The sequence below is a fragment of the Globicephala melas genome, chromosome 7, assembly GCF_963455315.2.
Source record: "Globicephala melas chromosome 7, mGloMel1.2, whole genome shotgun sequence".
NCBI classification, from domain to species: Eukaryota; Metazoa; Chordata; class Mammalia; order Artiodactyla; family Delphinidae; genus Globicephala; species Globicephala melas.
This window is the reverse complement of record NC_083320.1, coordinates 91571494-91594078: the sequence shown is the minus strand read 5'-3', so window position 1 is coordinate 91594078 and position 22585 is coordinate 91571494. Positions and strand designations below refer to the sequence as shown.

General features: G+C 37.8%; 1 protein-coding gene across 2 annotated transcripts in view; it reads left to right on the top strand.

Annotated features, from left to right (window-relative positions):
- THSD7B (thrombospondin type 1 domain containing 7B) overlaps nt 1–22585 on the top strand; it is a 1218744-nt gene that overhangs the window by 953412 nt on the left and 242747 nt on the right. For both annotated transcript variants that reach the window (XM_030883051.2, XM_060302483.1), the window contains 2 exons: nt 2909–3103; nt 15712–15975. In XM_030883051.2, the coding sequence (XP_030738911.2) occupies nt 2909–3103; nt 15712–15975 (459 nt within the window). The remainder of the gene's footprint in view (nt 1–2908; nt 3104–15711; nt 15976–22585) is intronic.

Here is a 22585-nt window from a genome sequence, read left to right as displayed (position 1 = left end):
TTCAGTAGTTGCAGTGCGTGGGTTCAGTAGTTGTGGCTCGCAGGCTGTAGAGCACAGGCTCAGTAGCTGTGGCACATGGGCTTAGTTGCTTCTCGGCATGTGGGATCTTCCCAGACCAGGGCTCGAACCCGTGTCCCCTGCACTGGCAGGCAGATTCTTAACCACTGTGCCATGAAGGAAGTCCTAGAAAGTGAATATTTTAAAATAATGTATTATCATTGGAAAAACTCTTCATTTGTACATTCATAGAGGTTTAATTTTCAAATAGCAGTACTTTTTGAAAGTATTTAAAATTCCTCTTCATATTATTCAATGCATTGTCATCTTGGAAAAGAAAACTTGGCATGATAAAAATCCCCTAAATTAACTCCAAATTATTTATCTAAACATGAAATTCAAGTAACATTTGCTTGTATACTATTTAAGAAAGTATCTTGGGCTTCCCTGGTGGCGCAGTGGTTGAGAGTCTGCCTGCCGATGCGGGGGACACGGGTTCGTGCCCCGGTCCGGGAGGATCCCGCATGCCGTGGAGCGGCTGGGCCCGTGGACCATGGCCGCTGGAACTGCGCGTCCGGGGCCTGTGCTCTGCAACGGGAGGGGCCGTGGCAGTGAGAGGCCCGCGTACCGCAAAAAAAAAAAAAAAGAAAGTATCTTATTTTATTCATCATTAATGGCTATAACAGTCCCAACAAAGAAAATGCAGGTGATGTTGGTTTGATGTGCCATGGATTTTGTTCCTAGGATGTGGATAAAAACAAGAGCAAAAACTATTCAAAATTAATGAATAGCCCCACCTGCTGCGGAGCAGATGTACAAACTGGGAAGTGTTGTGCGTGTATCCATTGTCATCTTAGCTGATTCCTTTGTCCTAAAGCATTAGCTAGGTTTGGCTTTCACCAGTAAATAGATAGATAGATAGTTGGATAAATGGTGTTCAGATTGACTTGTTCTCTGCTGTGCTCAGAATAAAGAAAGGAATTCAGAATATAAGAGAAATGGGCAACAGAAAGCCCCTGTGTATACTTACCCTGTGTTAAAGAAGTGTATATAAAGAGTTCTTAACAACATCGTTCCTAGGCTGTGGTCTCTTTATTCCTTGTGACTTGGTAGATTTTAAAGAGCTGTAATAAAAATGACCCTAAACCGTAGTTTCTTTAGGATGATGAACGCAGCAGATATCCAGTAACAAATACCATGTCCAAAGGCATCACGCTAAAAGTGGGTGGTCAGTGGACAGGCTGGATCAGAACCACTTGGGACACTTAAAGACAAAAATATTCCTGGACTTCTCCCCCGGAGATGCTGGTTTAGTAGGTCTGAAGTTATGCCATCAGATCTCTATGTTCTCAAAGACATCTGTGATTAGGAATCAGTTGAGACGTGTAGTTTTCAACAGGGGGTGACATCTGGCACTGTGTGAAGTCATTTTTGGTTTTCAAAACTGGGAGGGTGTGTGTGCTATTGGCATCTAATGGGTTGAGGCCAGGAATGCTGCTAAGTCTCTTACAATGCACAGGACACACTTGTGTACCCACAAAATGAAATTATCCAATCTAAATCGTCCGTGGTGCCAAGGTTGAGGCATGCTGGTCTAGAAAATAAAGATATATCCTTAGAGTCCATAATTAGGGTGAAGAAAAGATGCACAAAAATATCATTCATTCTTAATAAAATAAATGGCATTAGTCCAAAGACTCAAAAAATTAAGCAAAATCTCAAAAATGTCTTATCTTGAGATTATCAGTTCATGGTATGACTGGAGACATTCCAGCTGAAAAAGTATGTGAGAAACATCTGCAACTGGTAGGATATTTGTATTGGGGATTATCTGGATAGATTATGCCCGTATGTAAAAAAAAATAAAAACTTTAACTGATCCTGAAATGTTAGCAAGGGAAAAAAAGCTTACTTGTAGAAAGCAGAAATTCCTTTTAAAATACTGACTGAAGTGAAAAATAGGGCCATTTACATAAGTGCCATTTAAACAAGTAAACAAAAATCAAATCTAGGAAGAGTTCAGATGATCTTTTGGTGGTTTTGTCCTTTTTTGTCCTCCTATTACTCTCTTTTTCTAGTTGTTGATTTTTTTTTTTTTTTGGAGTATAATTGCTTTACAATGTTGTGTTAGTTTCTGCTATACAGTGAAGTGAATCAGCTATATGTATACCTATATCCCCTCCCTCTAGGACTTCTCTCCCACCACCCCTCCCCACCATCCCGCCCATCTAGGTCGGTCGTCACAGAGCACCGAGCTGAGCTTCCTGTGCTTTATAGGATGTTCCCGCTAGCTATTTATTTTATGCATGATAGTGTATATATATCAATCCTAATCTCCCAATTCGTTCCACCCTCCCCTTCCCCTCCTGTGTCCACATGTCCGTTCTCTATGTCTGCATCTCTGTTCCTGCCCTGCACATCGGTTCATCTGTACCATTTTTCTAGATTCCACATATATGCATTAATATACAATATTTGTTTTTCTCTTTCTGGCTTACTTCACTCTGTATGACAGACTCTAGGTCCATCCAGGAATGAAACTGGGTCATTTGTAGAGATGTGGGTGGACCTCCTATTATTATTCTTTTACAGATTCTCTTTTCTAGTTTTGTATCATCTCTAGAGATCAAATGCTCACAGGCAGGACATACAGAAAATTACTGAATGTTATTTTGGTTGCTGTCAATGCTGGGTTCGGATTAATAACGAAACCAATTAAATTCTCAAATACCTCCACTGACAACAATAAATGTTTAATTTCCAGAGAGAAATAAGGTTAGCTATGTTGAACACCTTTTGCAATCACAGTGATAACCAAACTTTTCAAACATTGGGGAATTCTGCAATTTCGTCCAAGAACCAGCAGCTTGATTTAATTAAAATAATAACAAAAGAATCCATGTTTTTTTAGCTGTCTCGTGCATCTCTGGTAATAACCAGTCGGCAGAAATGACGGAATGCCTCAAGCAGACAAATGGCATGCCTCCCCTTGTTCAAGAATGTACAGTACCCTGTCATGATGACTGCACCTTCACTGCTTGGTCCAAGTTTACGCCCTGCTCCACGAATTGTGAAACAACTCGAAGTAGACGGCGACAGCTCACAGGTAGGGTGTGCTTTTCATTCTTTAGCTTCAGGCAAGTGATGCTTTCCTGAAACTGATCAAGGAGAATATATGTTCCAGAAGGATGGGAAATTGTATCAGGTCTCTCCCCTCCCTTTCCCTCCCTGCCATTATGCATCCTCAGTGCCAAAGCTTGGCACATAATAGATACCCAATTAATACTTGTGAAACAAATGAAAGATGTGAACCATTCCAAGGCTATGAAGTTCTTCTCTATACAGCTTATAATCTTTGTAGTCATAAATGGCAATATATCCACCAACTTCCTGGAGTAGTTAATGGCAGAGTTTCTGATGTTTTCCATGCCAGGATCTCAGCAAGTTTGAAAGCAGTCTCTGATTTGTAAAGAACATCAAAGGCAGATCTCACCTATGTCATTATCTTTTGCTATTACCTTATAAGTAACTTGATATTTTAAAATTTTAGTGGTGGAAGGCAAAAATTGAATTACAGGGACTTCCCTGGTGGTGCAGTGGTTAAGAATCTGCCTGCCGGTGAGTGCAGGGGACACAGGTTCAATCCCTGGTCTGGGAAGATCCCATGTGCCGCGGAGCAACTAAGCCTGCGTGCCGCAACTACTAAGCCTGCGCTCTAGAGCCCACAAGCCACAACTACAGAGCCGCACGCCACAACTACAGAGCCGCACACCACAACTACTGAAGCTCACATGCCCTAGAGCCCACGTGCTGCAACTACTGAAGCCCCTGCACCTAGAGCCCATGCTCTGCAAGAAGAGAAGCCACCAGAATGAGAAGCCTGCACACAGCAGCTAAGAGTAGCCCCTGCTCACCTCAGTAGAGAAAGCCCGTGTGCAGCAAGGAAGACCCAGTGCAGGCAAAAATAGAAAAATCAAATCGAATTACATACATAGATTCTGCTTTTGTGGCATATGCTAATTATTGGTTCTATTTACATCCTTGAAATTTAATGGAAATTAAAGCAGTGAATAGTTTAATCAAGGTCTTAGAGCAATTTTTGCCTGTAATATACAAATAATTGATGTAGTAATATATATCCTACTTCTTATCTAGATAAATATGGCAGAACATCTCTTCATTGAATGTTTTTTTCATATTTGCAGAAAACTTAATTCAGGGAATGAAGAATGAAAGGAAAATGCCAAAATAATAATTGGGTTAATAAAATTGGTGTTGACATTGAAGAATTAAGCACAGATGACCATTTTTTCTCATGAGCAATTCAAGTGCTAATTCTCTCAGTTTCAAGACCTTTGTTTGAAAGCATTGCATACCAGATTGTTTTACATTTAGCTCACTCTAATGGATTGACAAAATCCATGAGAGCGCTTAACAGGATTTCTGCGCACAAATCAGAAGCCCATTTGTAAGTCCAGGTGAAACGTATACTCACAAATAGAAACATCAAATTAAATGTTATACTTTATTCTATAAAAATTTGTTCATATATAATTTTATGCAACATTGCTTATGTTTCTAAGATAAAACAAATTTCTTATTCTCTAACAACATGATGGGATAGAATGTATGACAGGAATAATTCCAAGTTCAGGGGCAATTTAATGGAACTTGGTTTGCATGTTCCTACATAATCCTTCAGAAGCCATTATCCTAGCAACTCTGTCTATATCTTTGAGATGAGAGAGAATTTCCTTGAGAGGGAAAGAAAGTTTTTAATTAATGGCCAATTTTTTTCTTTGTCTTGAAGGTTTGCTAATGATGTTTTGTATCCGTAAACTGAGAATGAAATAATTGAAAATCCTAGGATACTTATTCATTTTGCAACCAGTACAGTTTGTGTTAATTGTCAAAATTTTGATGAATTTGGCTTTTATTTAATATATACTTTTAAGGTAAATACTGAAAAACTGTTATATTTTTGCTTGCAAACTCTATCCTAGGAATTACATTAATATTTAGAATTTCTTTTCTAAATTATTAACTGCTATGCTTTTGCCTAGCTGATTGACCTTTGTATGTTTCAGTATCTAGATGACACCTAAACAACTGGCTAACTTCATGAAATACATGAGTTTTTAAAATCAACCAAATGAATTATATAGTAGTGTCAACTGAAAGAAAAATGCACAGCGTGAGAGTTATGAGTTAAGGTTATCCAGGGGCTTACTGAGGACTGTTGCCCCGGAGACAGCCTCTGATAGCTCTGAGGGACTGCTCCCAAGAGGTAGGGGAGAAAGCTAGTTTATATGTGATTTTGTTGGTGTTAAGAAATGTATGCAGTCAGCATACATCTTCGTAGAAACTTACTGCTAGTCACAACAGCAATCTCAAGGTAATGATCATAGCACTTTCTGTGTATGGGAAGACGCAAGAAGTGAAGTTTATTAAAATTCTTCCTGAAGTGCGTCTGGCTATCTAAGGGTCTATTTGTTCAAAGCACAGAGTATCCTTTTATTGTCTTTCATTTCCTCTGTTAGAAGCACTGAGTGTACGGTCAGTCAGTGACTGCAATGGGTTAATCTTTGTAGACCTGGATGGAGAATGACATACTCTTTGCTCTTCTTTTGTTGGAAGTTCCCCCATTTTGGTCATAAATTCAACCAAAGTTTGAGAGCCGTTTCATTACCAATTTGTCCTAGGGCCCTACGTCAAGGATTTCATAGGATTTCGTTGAAAGGCCACCCAATGTGCTATGACTGAATTGGGCCCTTCTAGTGGTTACCATAAAGGTCTCTGGACCACCTGTCTTACTAGTCTGTTACGGTCCAGGAAATGATTCTCCCCGATTGTTTCTTCCCGTATCTAGAGTTACACTATTATAATCATTTTAATTCTATATAGAACTATATATTCGATCAAACATTTCAAATCTCTTAGTCATTACTGCTTTTGTTGGAGACGCTGTTTATTCTTGCATTACCAAATCTACAACTATCTTGTAAGCAGAACACAAGTTCTACAGCTAGAAGTATTAATAAGGTCATAGTAAGGATTTATGCCATGAACTTCCAGCATCAAACCAGTTCTTGAGATCACCAAGACTAGGGAGCAGATTGTTTAAGGCACAAATCTGATTTTTTTTTTATGTGAGTCATTAAATGTGTTCTATTACAAGCCCAACAGAGTCATTAGACTTTAACGACTGTTGCCTGGTGTTACCCATATAAATCCATTCCATAACTGAGGAAGAGTCCCTCCTGATAAGTGGGAGGTTATGTTTTTTGAATTAAATTTAGCTCATTGTTCTGATTGAGCTTGAGTAACTCTGATAGAAAATTCATATTTGGGTTAAAATAAATTTTCTAAGGGACCATCCAATCACATCCTTGGAGAAGAGAAATCCACCAGGGTGAACCAGAAGTACTGGATGTAGGTAATTGACCATAAACCAAAAAATGAGATAGATTTTTAAAAATTTGCATAAGGTTGTGCCCATGATACAAAAACATTTGGTTCACATGTAAATATCCAAGAAATCAAGGTCCGGTGTGGCATCTTGGAATAGCTATCTGCTTCTGATGCCCTCATCTCTTCCTGCTGTGGGTATGGCTTCTTCTCTGTTTGAGTATTGTGTCAAGGTGAGTTTGAGGTTAGCAATCCTCTCTATATACCAGTCCAGTGCAGGGCCCTTTTTAAATGGGAAATATGAATCTAAGAGTCAATTCCCTTTAGTCTTGTTGTGCATGAGCTAGTTAAGAGTACCTGATAAGGGCCTTTCCATCTAAGCTGAAGAGAGTCCTTTAAATGATGTCTTTTCCAGTATATATTCTTCTGGTTGTAGTCATAGGGTATCCGATCTTTATCCAAACATAGATTACTGTGATAAACTTCAGAAACAAGCTAAAAACGTTCTTTTAACAAGTGACTTAAACTTTTGTGATAATGTAACATAGCAACAGGAGCCGTCTAGGAAGTGAGTTTCAGGCAGTAAATACCAAAACCTTGTAGATAATTAATAGCACAAGAACTTGATATCTATAAACGTATATTACTGAAACATATATTTTCTCTAAAGTCATCCTCATTTCCACCAAATACAGCCAAACTAAGACTAACTTGTTTACAAAGTAAGTCTGGTTTCAATAAACTAGGCCTGATTATTTACATAAGTGTACCAAGAATAGCAGTTGATTATATAGGCTCTTTTAAATTTGTGTTTTTTGAAGCTTGTCATAAACAGTCCCTGACTGAACTTCATTAAGGCTTCTCAAGGCCACGAAAATTATGCCTAGGACTTGCCATCAGATTTCCCTGTATAGGTTTGGGTGAATTCCTCCCTTCTCAAGGTTCCCAAAATATCTTGAGGGTCCTTTCTTTTTTTTTTTTTTTTTTTTTTGCGGTACGCGGGCCTCTCCCTGTTGTGGCCTCTTCCGTTGCGGAGCACAGGCTCCGGACGCGCAGGCTCAGCGGTCATGGCTCACGGGCCCAGCCGCTCCGCGGCATGCGGGATCCTCCCGAACCGGGGCACGAACCTGTGTCCCCTGCATCGGCAGGCGGACTCTCAACCACTGCGCCACCAGGGAAGTCCTTGAGGGTCCTTTCTTATTCACCTGATAAGGATGCTGGGAACCCTGCAAATAAGGCACTAGGCTGTTTCTCTAAGGGGCTTTATGGCTCCATAAAGTCCATCTTAGTTCTTTAAAGCTGACTTGTTATATCTGATTCTATGCATATTCTCAAATAAGGCATTCCAGTCAAAGCTATGTTAATATAACCAGCATTGCCATTGTAACCTGTCAAACAGAGAAGAGATTTTTATTGAACTTTCGCAAATAACTATATTTCCATGAAAATAAGAATAAGGAGTTTCCACTTCTAGAGGGATGGAAGAGAGAAAAAGATAAATGTTTCAATTCTGCTTACAAAGGTATAATTTATCAAATTGGTGTTAGTCATAGCATAAGAGGAAAGATTTCCTTATATCAAGAAAACAAAGATAAACAGTAATATTTTAGACAAAAGGTCATAACAATTATAACCATATTCATCAGTTCATTCAGTCATATGCAATTAAGTGTTGTTGATCTTGATCTCCTGTTAACAGTTTTATGAAGTCATCAGATTTTTCACTAGAATTCTTTAATTTCATACCCAGTTCAGCAGTATAACCTGAAAGCTATCAGAAACCTGTAATTGTCAAAAAAAAAAAAAAAAAGTCCTTCCGTGACTCTTCTTGAAGATGAAAAATTTTAATAAAAGCGACAGAGTAAAATAATACTGTCTATACATGACAAAAGACTTAAAATGGCATGGTTAAAGATACGATTACAATTGACAGAGAAATTTGGTTATTTCTGTTGCACACATTTTAAGATAATTGGACTATGATAACATTAGAGTAGGACATCTGAATTTTAGGAATTTCCTAGAAATTCTAGAATATTTATATTGATAACATTTACTCATACAATATTACCTAAGGTTTATCATCATTTATTTAACAATGTTAATCATGTAATTTAATATAACAAATAAACCTAATTAGTTTAATATCTTTCTTTGAGATGTTTCAGGGTCCCCTGGAGACATGCCAATATTAGCTAGAGGACATAACAGAGAGAAATTCAAATTCTAGTTTTGCACCAGCTTAATTTAATATCCTTAGAATTCTTTCAGCCAATTAAGTTCATTTTAATCTTTGCCAGCCCTGGCCATACATCAAATTCTTTCTCAGGGTTTCTTTTCATAACCCTGTAATTTGCCTTTTTTCTTCCAGATTGTGTCCTATGCTTTCCCTTGCTCTTTTTTTCTTTTTCTCTTAACCTCTCTTTAGGACAAAATTACTTTGTTTCCCCTTAACAGAATGCATTTCCTTTTCGTTTACCCTTTTAAAAAGTATTCTTGCATACAAAGATGTTTTATTTATTTTAGTGGTTCTAATTACACATATTAATCAGAATTCTCAACTCTTAAAAACCCCAATCTCTAGCAAAAACCAAGAAGTCAGCAGTTACGAACTGTTTGTCACATGAGCGTGCCTGATTGGCAAACTTACGAACATATTCCATTACCTCTAGAAACACATTTTTTCACAGTGTAATTTTTCCTCACTGTGGTATGAGACAAGTGACCAATAAACCAAACATCTTTAGGCATTTTTTTTAAATAGGAAAACAAAAGTAGATAAATTTAGACTTGCTTAGCAATTAATTTCCCAGTATTTTCTATTATTTGGAAATGATCTAGACATTCAATGAATTCCCATCATTTAACTTAGTAAAACTCTAAAATTTCAAGTTACTGAAAGATCTGGAGAAAGTATTTTTAAGTAGACATACAATAAGACATAATTGTTCTTAAAGCATTCATCTAAAAACTTAGCCCATTTGGATCTAAATTTCTTTATGAAAATATCATTAGTTTTCTTGCTGACAAATTGTTAGAGATAACATGATCTTATTTGACGTTTAGTAAACGGACACAATAACAGTTGTACGTATAATGTTCTTAATTCTAAAGATAGGACTCTTTTAGTTAAACCAACAAACTTGTTTTTATTGGGTAAAGATTAATCGTAGATCATGTCAACTATGAACTGGCACTCGGCATTGGCACTTGCCGTCGACCTCTACAAGGATTAAATCAGGAGCTGCTGCAGCTGCTGACCTTCAACACCCGCTGAAAGGTGTTCAGGGTGGAGATGAGGAATGAAGCATTGTGTGCTCTGGGAAAAACAGGTCTTCAGATAGTTAGATATTTTCAGGAGATGATTTTATGAACCCAATTCTTGTATCTCCTCATATCTAGAAAAGCACTTACTTCCTTCATGGTGACATCTGCTCCTTGTGACTAGCAGTAACCTGCATGGGACTAGCAGAAACACCATCACCAAAATCATATATATACTGACCTTCCCCATTACCTCTTTGGAGCAGTTTCTCAGAGCTGTCTGAAATGCTGTTTCCTGAGCGATAGTCCTCATTTTGCCCCAAATAAAACTTCACTCACAACTCTCAGGTTGTGCTTTTTTTTTTCAGTTGGCAATCGTGATCTTAAAAAAACCATTTGGGTTAATTTGTATTGTATTTCTGAGAATGTATACAAGCATTTAATTTTCTTTAAGCCAATTAAGTAGTTCTTTTTTACAGTTTAATTTTGATAATACCATCACCAAAGGTAGAAACATATATCTATAATGTACACACAGACATATAAATAGGCAAAACCAAAGATCGCATAGCCTCATTTTAAAACTTAAGTCATGAATCGGGTATTACAATATAAAACTTACTAGTTTATAATAACAGTTGGAATAAGTTAACTCACTTGGGTTTTAAAAGGTTTCTTCCCCCCCAACACACACACACACCCTTTTTTTTTTAATCTCAGAAATTGGAGATAGTCTAGATAAGAGTTTCCTGAGAGGACCTGGTAAAACATTTACATCTCAAAGGCTCAGGGAGATAATTGTAAGCTCCTCCTAGAAGGACTTCTGTTCCCTTTGGGTCAGAATTTTGAAAAGATGTTTTATAAAGCCAGCTTCCTCTGACTGCATACGTAAAAGCCAGTTTTGGAATGTCAAGAGAGTCCCATCTTCACCTTTTTCAGGATGACATTTCCTCCATTTCCCAGTTAACTACTTGCATGTATAAGCTCCTTATAAACTAAACCTCTGGCTCATACCCTGCCAGGTTTATCTGGTACCGCTTTCTTCTGATCTGAAGGCTTTGTTTCCCATTTTAGAGTTGGTTTGTCAGGATAAAATTACTATTGAAGACTGGTGGGCTGATGTCACTCCCCTGGGTGGCACCCTAGAGTCATCTCAGGGCTTTCACAGGTCTCAGTTTCTCCCCCTGACTGTATAAAATCTCCATGGAGACTGGAGCACTGGTTGGCCAATGTTGTGTGTGCGTCCCGAGAGCAAATTTCTTTAATGAGTGGGTTACTCACACTGAATGGTGTGAGGGCTTGCCTCTGCCACTCCCATAAATTTCCCAGTTGACTGAGAAAACTGCACCTGGTTGGGAGGAGCTGTATCCCTAATCTTCGGAGCTGAAAGCTCTCACATGGTATCTTGACTTTTATTCAGACAAACTCTGTTAAGGTATTCAAGAAAGACACCAGGCTAGCCCCCGACCTAATCACCTAGTCCAGACCACTTGGTGTCTTTCAACTGAGCAACCTCCTGCTGTCTCTCAGCCGGGGTAACCCACTCAGTATCTTTCAACTGAGCAAACTTTTCCCAGTGTCTTTCGACTTGGTAACCCAGCTACCTCTTCTTGAACCTAAGTTCAAGGAAAACCTACCCCTCATGGCAAGGAGTTTAACAACCACCAAATAAAACTCAGAATCATCAATCAAGATGTGAGATCCAAGACCCAGGAGAGACATACCCAGTTGTCTGGACTCCCCAAGGAAGTGGACCAGCACAAGGGGCCCAAGTTGGGCCCAAGGCTCCAGATACTTGTAGAGTTCAGGCAAAGGAGAGAAGTCAGCTCTTGGTCCCTTTGTGGTCACCAAAACATTCAACTGAAAGAAAAATGCACAACATTAGAGTTGTGAGTTAAGGTTTATCCAGGGTCTTACTGAGGACTCTAGCACAGGAGACAGCCTCTCAGATAGCTCTGAGGAAGCTCTCAGATTTAGTGATAATTAAAGCAGTTGTTTACACAATGCTGTAAATAATCCTTCAAATAGTATAATCTATCTAGGTTATTCATATGTATCTATATATTCAAAATAACTGGGTAGGGCTTCCCTGGTGGCGCAGTGGTTGAGAGTCCGCCTGCCGATGCAGGGGATGCGGGTTCGTGCCCCGGTCCAGGAAGATCCCACATGCCGCGGAGCGGCTGGGCCCGTGAGCCATGACCGCTGAGCCTGCGCGTCCGGAGCCTGTGCTCTGCAACGAGAGAGGCCACAACAGTGAGAGGCCCGCGTACCGCAAAAAAAAAAAAAAAAAAAAAAAAAAAACTGGGTAACTAATACCTATTAAATATTGTAGTTTTGTGTTTTTGTGGAATCAGTTACAAATTTCTCTCTGACTTAGGAAAAAATGTCTTTAGAGTTGTAGTAGAGATTGATTTTTAAAATTTTTAAAGTACTGGCTGGTCCTGAATCCAAGGTTTAATACTGATTATGACTAGAATGTAATCAAAGTTAAGGACCACTGGTAATCGGTTTCTTATTGTGAAAACCATCTCTACATTAACTAACTTGCTCAAAGCCTTCTTCAAACAGTGATGCCATGTAATTAAGAAGGATATCACAAATATAGAGACAGCATATATTTGTACAAAATATTTGTTCTGCCAGTAACTTTTGGTTACTTTGTACATGAACATTTTATTATTTATTCCTATTCTCTCTCTCTCATTTCTTCCTTACTTTTTTTTTCCTTTTTTTAAAAAAACTTTGCTTAATTATTCAAGGAACAATTCTTGTTTACCATTTATGTGTGCTAGGCCTTGGGGACACTGTAAGGGAATAGATAGACATGACCCTAATTTGAGCTTCCAGTCTAATGAGAGATAGAGTTTTGCTACAGACAGTTACAACACAGTATAGTACCTGTTACAATAGCTGTCATATAGGGTACTGTATTAGTTTTTTATTATTGCTTCTTTAACAAATTGCCACAGATTTGATAGCTTAAAACAACAAATTTATTCTCTTACAGTTCTATAGGTCTGAAGTCAGACATAGATTTTACGGGGCTATAAGCAAGATGTTGGCAGGGTAACATTTTTTTCTGGAAGGTTTAGGGGAAAATGTTTTCTTTTCCAGCTTCTAGGCGCTGGCTCATGGCTCCCTTCCTCCAAAGTCTTGAAATTCAGAAACATTACATCATCTTTTGATCATTCTTTCATAGTTATTTTGCCTCTGATTCTTTCCTCAGCCAGGAAAGGTTCTCTGAATTTAAGATCATGTGATTATGTTGAACCCAGGAAGATAATCTCCTTATCCCAAGATCCGCAAGCTTAGTCACATCTACAAAGTTCATTTTGCCATCTAAAGTAGCGTGTTCACATGTTCTAGGGATTAGGATGTAAAAAATTCTTGTAGAGCCATCATTCTGCCTACCACATGCTACGCAAGTACATAAGAACGCCTCTTCTAGAACTGAGATGAAGAGTGTATTCAAGGATGACTTTCCGGAGGGAGTGATCTATCAGTTTGGACCTAAAGGACAAATAATCATTAGCTAGGAAACGGAGGGAAGGTAGAACTGGTGACAATTTCTGGCGTAGAACGTGCAAAGGTCAGCAGTTAAATGAGCAGCTTCTAGGAACTAAAAAATGTTCAGTATTACTTATAACATGCCAGAGGCAGAGTGATGCAACACAGTCGGAGGCAAACACTAATAGACCCAGATCCTATGGAACCTTGATGACCAAGGTGAGGAGTCTAGACTTCATTCCATGAGCTGTGGTAAGTCCCTGGAGAGTTTTAAATAGATGAGTCATGTGATCAGATTTCCAGGTTTGTAAGTTGGTCCTGGCTGCAGTGCAGGGAATAGATTGAAGGAAGTGAGTTATGGTGGAAGTAAGATCTTGGAAGGTGTCATTGTAGTGATTTAAGCTGGAGATTTGGAGGAGGGCTAAATATGGGTGGTATCAGTCAGAATGGATACAGCAGACTGATTCAAGAGATATTTAGGTATTTGAAATGATAGATCTTTGTCGTTAAACAAATACAGGTAGCACAACAGAATGATTCAAATGTGACACTCCAGTTTTTGACTCAGTCATATTGGTAGAACTGGGAAATGCAGGAGAAAGAATGGTTGTGATGGTCAGAAGGTGAGTGTAGCTTTTGCCACATTGAGTTTGACTGGTTCTTTAGGTGTAGATTTCCAGTCTATGGCTCAGAAGCTTGAATAAGAAATCTGGGCTGAAGATACTAATTAGGGATTTAAAGGTTGTAGACGATTATTTAAACTCTTTGGGTGGTGAAGGTGTAGGATCAGAAAAGAGAATCTAGGGCAGTGCCCTGAGGAAACCTATCAGTTAAGAGAGGTACAGAGGGAGAAGAATTCAACAAACAAACAAAAAAGGTGTGCCCAGAGAGATGGTGAGGGTGTGGAGTAGGGGTGAGGGACATAAAGGTAAGGTGTGATGAAACTTGGGAAAGATATTTCAAGAATGATGGCATAGTCAACACTCAGAACTATTGTTGAATGATCAGGTCTGAAAGATAAGACGTAAAATTCATGACTTTATTACTTTGGCAAGAGTAAGTACTTTTAAGGAATAGGTAGAGTCAAGATCTAGGGTTAAGTGTGTTGAGAATAGGATGGAAATATAAGCGATGGAGACAACGGTACTTTGTGGGCATTTGAAAAGCACCAGAGACTTGGGTTACGTGTTAAACGCTGATAAGAAGGCGCCAGTCCTCCTCATCCATTGATGTATCTCTCATGCAGTAAATTCTCACAGTGGTGATAGATGCTCTGCTCCTCAAACGTATTCTCAGGACGTGCCCCTAATGGTAGAGGCAAGTGAATACTTCCTCCCAGAGGGACAGTGGTGTGGCCGAAGCTTCTACAAGATCGTTTCAGGTCCTGCAGGAATCCTTATTTATTGTGGCCATAAGCATCACAGAAGGCATAAAGCCAATCGTCCAGGTGACAACTGTAGAATTGCTGTGTGTAAAGTAAACTAACTGACAATAAGAAAGTAGTCTGTGCATCAGCTCACTGCAAGCGTTTCCAAAACAGCCATAAGGACTGGAGATAAACTAATAAAGCTGCCTATTTTATATCTATATATATAACCAGCCAAGACTCTCACTAATGACCCATTAATAAGAAAACAAAGTGGAATTATTAGATCTAGGAATACTTTTAAAAATCTAGAGGAAGTGTGTTGGTAGCAAAGTTGAGTCAAGTTACAGGCCATCTTGGAATCCATTAAACATAATGATCAAGTACTCACAGCTTTGAAAAATGACTCTGCCTTGTCATTACTCAAAGTTGGGATTACACCTCAAACGTCCATCAAAGTCAGTTGGTCAGGTAAGGTCGTATTCTAAAATACATAACCTAAAAAGGTCTCTCAAAATGCAAGTCATACCTTTTTCTCAGATTAAATTATCCAAAATGAATTGAGCATTTATTTCAATCTATTGTTTCTGTCAGCATTTGTGAGCTGCCTGATGAGAGGAACCAAAATAAGTTCCAGTTTGTCCACCACACACCAAGTGACACCAAGGCTCACGCCAGGGCCATTGTCTGGGAGGATATCATTTTGTTCCTTGAATAAATAAACTGCTTTTAAAAAGTTACTTGAAAAAAAGGGAAGGACTTAATACTTACACCGTTTTGTTCATTTCCCTGGTAACCATAATTTCATGGAAAATGGAGGCAAGGTAATCTATCTGTTTTTTATCAACAAATTATAGGGAAACCAATATTAAATACATCAAGGACTTTTCTATTTGTTGAGCCACTGTAGCAAACATCTCCTAAGTATTTTTTGCCTCTCTCTAATATGAGACCTCTTTTTTTCAAATTAACTTAAATTTCACAGTTGCTGTGGGAATTGCTTTCATTGTCCTAGGATTTCCTTCTGTGTTAAAAAAAAAAAGTGTAAAAAAGAAAGGCTTTATTTTATTTAAGACTTAATAGTCTAAGAGCTTTTACATAAAATGTGAGCGACTTTTAACAAAACAGCAGATGTGAAATTAATACATCAATGTCTCTCATTGGAACAGGGAAAAGCAGGAAGAAGGAGAAATGCCAGGATGCTGACCTGTACCCTCTAGTGGAAACAGAACCATGTCCTTGTGATGTGTTTACATCTCATCCTTACGGAAATTGGTCAGACTGCATTCTTCCTGAAGGCAGAAGGGAGCCTCAGAGAGGATTGCGGGTACAAGAAGACAGCAAAGAATGTGGAGAAGGCATGCGTTTTCGAGCAATAGCCTGCTCTGATAAAAATGGAAGACCTGTTGACCCCACCCACTGCAACAGCTCTGGTAAGGAGATGGGTGAGGAGTAACAGATGAGGACATTGACATACAGCCTAGGAGGGCCATCCCAGGTCTAGAATTGGTAGCCTCGTTCCTTAGTAATTACTTCAGTTCTACTTTGTCAAAAACACACCACCTCTCATAAAATATGGACATATGAAATGCACATATCCATATCACACTGATTATCTGGAACGTGATCGTTTGGGATCTTTGACTCACCTCACTCTATACTTCACCTCTGGCCACTTGTTTCCTGGCGGTGAGCTCAGTTGCTCTTCCTCTAAGAAAGCCAAAGCCCAATGCAAATGAATATATTTTACAGTGTTTATTGGTACTCTGATCATATATATAGAAGGCATCAGTCCTTGAATTTCTTATAAGGATGTTGACAAAATACCAATGAAAAAGTTAATTTTAAATGTTTTATGGTACAATGTGTAAGTATACCCAAATTTATAGACGAAAACTGTATAAAAGGAATGAGGCAATCTGGCAGAATTTTTGAGTTGTTAATCAAGGAGAAGACTGTATTTTTATTTATCTTTGAACTTTGGGATAATTTAAAAGATATGGGGAACAGAGAAAGGAATGATGATTAAATACAGCTGGGGTACACATTGCTGGAAGAGGCTGAGACTAATGATTACAATGGAACTTATGAATTTCCTGCTCTATTTTTTGGTTTTTAATTACCTTAAGAAACTGAAGTTAGGGATTTTACAGAAGGTGTGGATAGAGAGAATTTATGCTGGAATGGCAGACTCTGAAAAAAGATGAAAGATTTTTGTCTCTGTCATCAAGGTCTTATATCCTAATAAGCTTCCTAATAATACCAGAAATGGCAAATTGAATTCACTTTTAACACACAAGTAAATCATAGTTCATCCTTATTCTTTATTTCCGATGTATCAGTTCATTTTAGTTAGGATATACCTGGATCATTACAGGAATGCAATTTAAGGTTTAACGATTTTTAATTAGTGTCATCATTGCTCTACTTCCTAGGTTAGTCTACAGAATTGCATTCAGTGATTTTACTTTCAGAAACATTAAACACATCACAAGCAAGTAATGGACCCATTTTACAGAGGCCAAAGTTGGTTTGCTCTGGTCTTTGTTTTTCACCTTTAATATACATAATGGTTTATTTTTAAATTTTTTTCTTGAAATATATTTGACATATATACCTTGAATTTATGCAATGCTATAACATATTAATTCAAGACATTTATAGGTTGTAATATGATTGTAATTATAGTGATAATTAATACTTTTAACATTATATAATTATCATTTCTTTTTAGTGGTTGGAATAATCTAGTCTCAGCAAGTTTGATTATAACACAATATTGTTGTCCGTATTCACTGTATTGTGCATTAGATCTCTAGGACTTACTACTACTCATTCCAAGTTTGTACCATTAAACAAACTATTCTATCCCTGTCTATCCCTCTGTTCCCATGCCCTGGAAACCACCATTTTACTCTGCTTTTGTGAGTTTGGCTTTTTTAGATTCCACGTATAAGTGATATAACATGGTATTTTTCTTTCTCTGTCTGACTCATCTCACTTAGTATAATATCCTCAAGGTCCATTCAGATTGTTACAAATGGAAGATGTTTTTCTCATGGCTGAATAATAGTCCATTATGTTTATACACTACAAATTCTTAATCCATTCATCTGTTTATGGGTGCATAGATTATTTCTAAATCTCAGCTATTGTGGATAGTGCTGTAATATACGTGGGCGTGCATACATCTCTTTGATATCCTGTTTTTATTTCCTGTGGGTATATACCCAGAAGTGAAATTGTTGGATCATATGATAGTTCTATTAATTTTTTAAGGAACCTCTATATTGTTTTACATAGTAGCTGCACCAATTTACATTTTCACCAACAGTGTGCAAGTATCCCTTTCTCTACATCCTCATTAACACTTATTATCGCTTGTCTTCTTGTTGCTATTCTAAAAGGTGTCAAGAGATAGCACATGTGGTTTTGATTTGCATTTCCCTGATGATAGTGATGTTGAGCATCTTTTCATGTACCTCTTGGCCATTTGGTTGTTTTCTTTGGAAAAAGTCTATTTAGGTTCTCTGCCTAGTGTTTAACTGGGTTGTTTGTTTTTTGTTATTAAGTTTTGTAAGATACTTTATATATTTTTGGAAATTAACCCCTTATCCAATATATGGTTTGCAAATTTCCTCCCATTCTGTAGGTTGTCTTTTCATTATGTTAGTTGTTTCTGTTTCTGTGCAAAATCTTTTAAGTTTGTTGTGATTCTATTTGTTGACTTTTACTTTTATTGTTTATGCTTTTGGTGTCATATCCAGAAAATCATTGTCAGGACCACTATTGAGCTTCTTTTCTACATTTTCTTCTAGGAGTTTTATGGTATCAGGTCTTATGTTTAAGTCTTTTATCCATTTCAAGTTAATATTTGTGAGTTGTGTAAGATAAGGGTCCAATTTCATTGTTCTACATGTGTTTATCCAGATTTCCCAGCACCATTTTATTTTTTACATCTTTATTAGAGTATAATTACTTCACAATGGTGTGTCAGTTTCTGCTTTATAACAAACTGAATCAGTTATACATATACATATGTCCCCATATCTCTTCCCTCTTGCATCTCCCTCCCTACCACCCTCCCTATCCCACCCTCCTAGGTGGTCACAAAGCACCAAGCTGATCTCCCTGTGCTATGCGCCCAGCACCATTTTTTGAAGAGACGATCACTTCTCCATCAGGTGGTCCTGGCTCCCTTACCAAATATTAGTTAACTCCCTTACCAAATATTAGTTAACTGAATATGTGGGGGTTTACTTCTGGGCTCTCTAATCTATTCCATTTGTCTGTGTCTATTTTTATGCTTGTATCACATTGTTTTAATTACTGTAGCTTTGTAGTATAGTTTAAAATCAGGAAGTGTGATACCTCCAGTTTTGTTCTTTCTCAGGATTTATTTGGCTCCTTTGGGTTATTTGTGGTTCCTTAAAAATTTTAGGAGTTTTCTTTTTCTATTTCTGTGAAGAATGCCACTGGAATTTTGATAGAGATTGTGTTGAATCTATATATGACTTGGGGTAGTATGGACATTTTAACAATATTCTTATCCATGAGTAAAGGATGTCTTTCCATTTCTTATGCCTTCTTCAGTTTCTTTCAATGAAGTCATAATTTTTATTGTACAGATCTTTCACTTACTCAGTTACATTTATTCCTAGGTATTTTTTTTATATTTGATGCTATTGTGAATGGGATAATTTATTTTTCAGATGTTTCATTATTAACAAATAGAAACAACACTGATTTCTTTATTTTGATTTTTATATCCTCCAACTTTACTGAAATCATTGATTAGTTCCAACAGTTTTTAGTTGAATCTTGCAATTATCTATATACAAAATAATATCATCTGTAAATAGTGACAGCTGTACTTTTTCCATTCTGATTTGGGTATCTTTTATTTTTTTTGTTTTGCCTAATTGCTCTGTCTAGACTTCTGATACTATACTGAATAAGAATGGTAAGAGTAGGCAACCATGTCTTGTTTCTAATCTTAGAGGAAAAGCTTTCAATTTTTTTTTTACTGAGTATAACGTTAGCTCTGGGTTTGTCATAGATGGCTTTTGTTATGTTGAGGTATGTTCCTTCTATACACAATCTTTTGAGTTTATTTTTTAAATAAATTTATTTATTTGTTTATTTTTGGCTGTGTTGGGTCTTCACTGCTGCTCGCGGGCTTTCTCTGGTTGTGGCAAGTGGGGGCTACTCTTGTTGTGGTGCACAGGCTTCTCACTGCAGTGGCTTCTCTTGTTGCGGAGCATAGGCTCTAGGCACATGGGCTTCAGTAGTTGTGGCAAAAGGGCTCAGTAGTTGTGGCTCGCCGGCTCTAGAGTGCAGACCCAGTAGTTGTGGTGCACGGGCTTAGCTGCTCTGCGGCATGTGGGAGGGATCTTCCCAGACCAGGGCTCGAACCCGTGTCCCCTGCACTGGCAGGTGGATTCTTAACCACTGCATCACCAGGGAAGTACCTCTTTTGAGGTTTTTATCATGGAAGGATGTCATATTTTGTCAAATCCTTTTCTGTATCTATTGTGATGATCATGTGATTATTTTCTTTCATTCTATTAATGTAATGTAATACGTTTATCAGTTTGAACCATCTTTGCATCCCAGGCTCATGGTGTATAATCCTTTTAGTGTGCTCAATTCAGTTTGCTAATATTTTGTTGAAAAATTTTGTATCTGTATTCATTAGTAATATTGGTCTATAGTTTTCTTATAGTGGCTATATCTGGCTTTGGTATTAGGGTAATACTGGCCTTGTAGAATGAGTTAGGAAGTGTTCCCTCCTCTTCAATTTTTTAGAAGAGTTTGGGAAGGATTGGCATTAATTATTCTTTAAATGTTTGGTAGAATTCACATGTGAAACCGTCTAGTCCTATGGTTTTCTGTATTGGGAGATTTTTGGTTACTGTTTCAGTCTCCTTCCTCATTATTGGTCTGTTCAGATTTTCTGTTCTTCCAGATTCAGTCTTGGTAGGTTATAAGTTTCTAAAAATTTATCTATTTCTTCTAGGTTGTCTCATTTGTTGGCATATAGCAGGTCATAGTACTCTCTTATTTCTGTAGTATCAGTTGTAGTGTCTTCTCTTTTATTTCTAATTTTGAGTCTTCTGTTGTTTTCTTAGTCTAGCTAAAGGTTTGTCAGCTTTATCTTTTGGAAAATCCAGCTCTTTCATTGATTCTTTCTATTGTTTTTCTGGTCTCTATTTCATTTGTTTTCTCTCCAATCTGTATTTCCTTTCTTCTGCTAACTTTGGGCTTAATTTTTCCTTCTGGGTACTGGAGATGTAAAGTTATTTACTTGAGATCTTTCTAATTTCTTAATACATCCATTTATCACTATAAACTTTCCTCTCAGAGCTGCTTTTTGCAGCATCCCCTAGGATTTGATATGTTTTCTCTCCATTTTCATTTGCTTCAAGATTTTTTTTTTCCTTTTTGATTCTTTGATCCATTGGTTTTCAGAAGTGTATTGTTTGGTTTCCACATATTTGTAGATTTTCCAGCTTTCTTCTTGTTGATTTCTAGTTTTATACCATTGTGGTCAGAAAAGATAGTATTTCAGTCTCCTCAAATTAGCTAAGATTTATCTTGGTCCTCTCATGATCTAATATCCTGTATGCACGTGAGAAGAATGTATATTCTGCTGCTGTTGGTTGGAATGTTCTATATATGTCTGTTAAGTCCATTTGGTCTAAAGTATGGTTCAATTCCCACATTTCAGTGTTGATTTTCTGTCTGGATGATCTATCCACTGCTGACACTGAGGTATTGAAGTCTCCTACTATTACTGTATTGTTGTATATTTCTCCCTTCATATCTGTTAGTATTTGCTTAATATATTTAGGTGCTTCAATGTTGGGTGTGTATATATATTCATGATTGTTATATCTTCTATGTATATTGACCCCTTTATCATTATAAAATGACCTTCTTTGTGTCTTGTTACAGTTTTTGGCTTGAAGTCTATTTTGTTTGATAAGTATGGCTATGCCCACTTACTTTTGGTTTCCACTTGCATGGAATATGTGCTGTCTCTTCACTTTGAGCCTCTGTGTGTTTTTAGAACTGAAAGAAGTTTCTTGTAGGCAGCATATAGTTGGATCTTGTTTTTCTGTTTTGGTTGTTTTTTGTTTGTGTGTTTGTTCTCTGTATGTTTTCATGGCTGTTGTTTTTTATCCGCCCAGCCACCCTTTGCCTTTTGATTGGTGACTTCAGTCCATTTATGTTTCGAGTGATTATTGATATGTAAGGGCTTACTGCTGCCATCTTCTTGTCTGCTTTCTGGTTGTTTTGTATGTTCATTATTTCTTCCCCCTGTTTCTCCCTGCCTTTGCAAAGCAGTGGTGTTCTATAGTTGTATGCTCTGTCTCCCCCTTTTTACGTTTTGTGAATTTACTCTAGATTTTTGCTTTGTGGTTATCACCTCCTCTATGAAAGAGGTCATCACTGTCTACCTCTTCTGCCAGAGAGGTAGCCAGTGCTGCTTCCAAAAGCCCAGCCCCTTGTTGTTCATCTGTGGGGAGGGGAGGCCACCTTGGAAATTTTCTACCTCTCCTCTGCTTCCAAACTCTGCTCTTTCTCACTCCAGTGGCATTCTGGAATCTCCCTTTAGGCAGGCTGGACTTCCAATCCTTCTCTTCTCCATGGTTATCTGCCCAGTTTTGCACTCTCCAGGTTCTTTCTTTTCTCATCTCAGAGAGTGGGACTGGGGCCAGTTTGCCAACTCCCTTGTATCAGCAACCCTCACTGAGATCCCCCTTGTTTATTTTTGGATGCACAGGTGGACTAGAAACCTCCACATCCCTTTGTGAAATATGCAGAAGCACTTTTGTTTGGTAATAGATGTCTAATTAGTTGTTACAAAGAGGAAAGAGAAGAGAAGAGAGAAGAGAGACACCACCATGATGCTGATGTCACCTACATATTGGTTTATTAGTCGTTTGATCAAAACCTGTATACTGATCACCTGCTATGTACCTAGTCTTCTTCTATGATTTGGGTATACAATTATGGGGAAATCAGGGACTTGTGCAG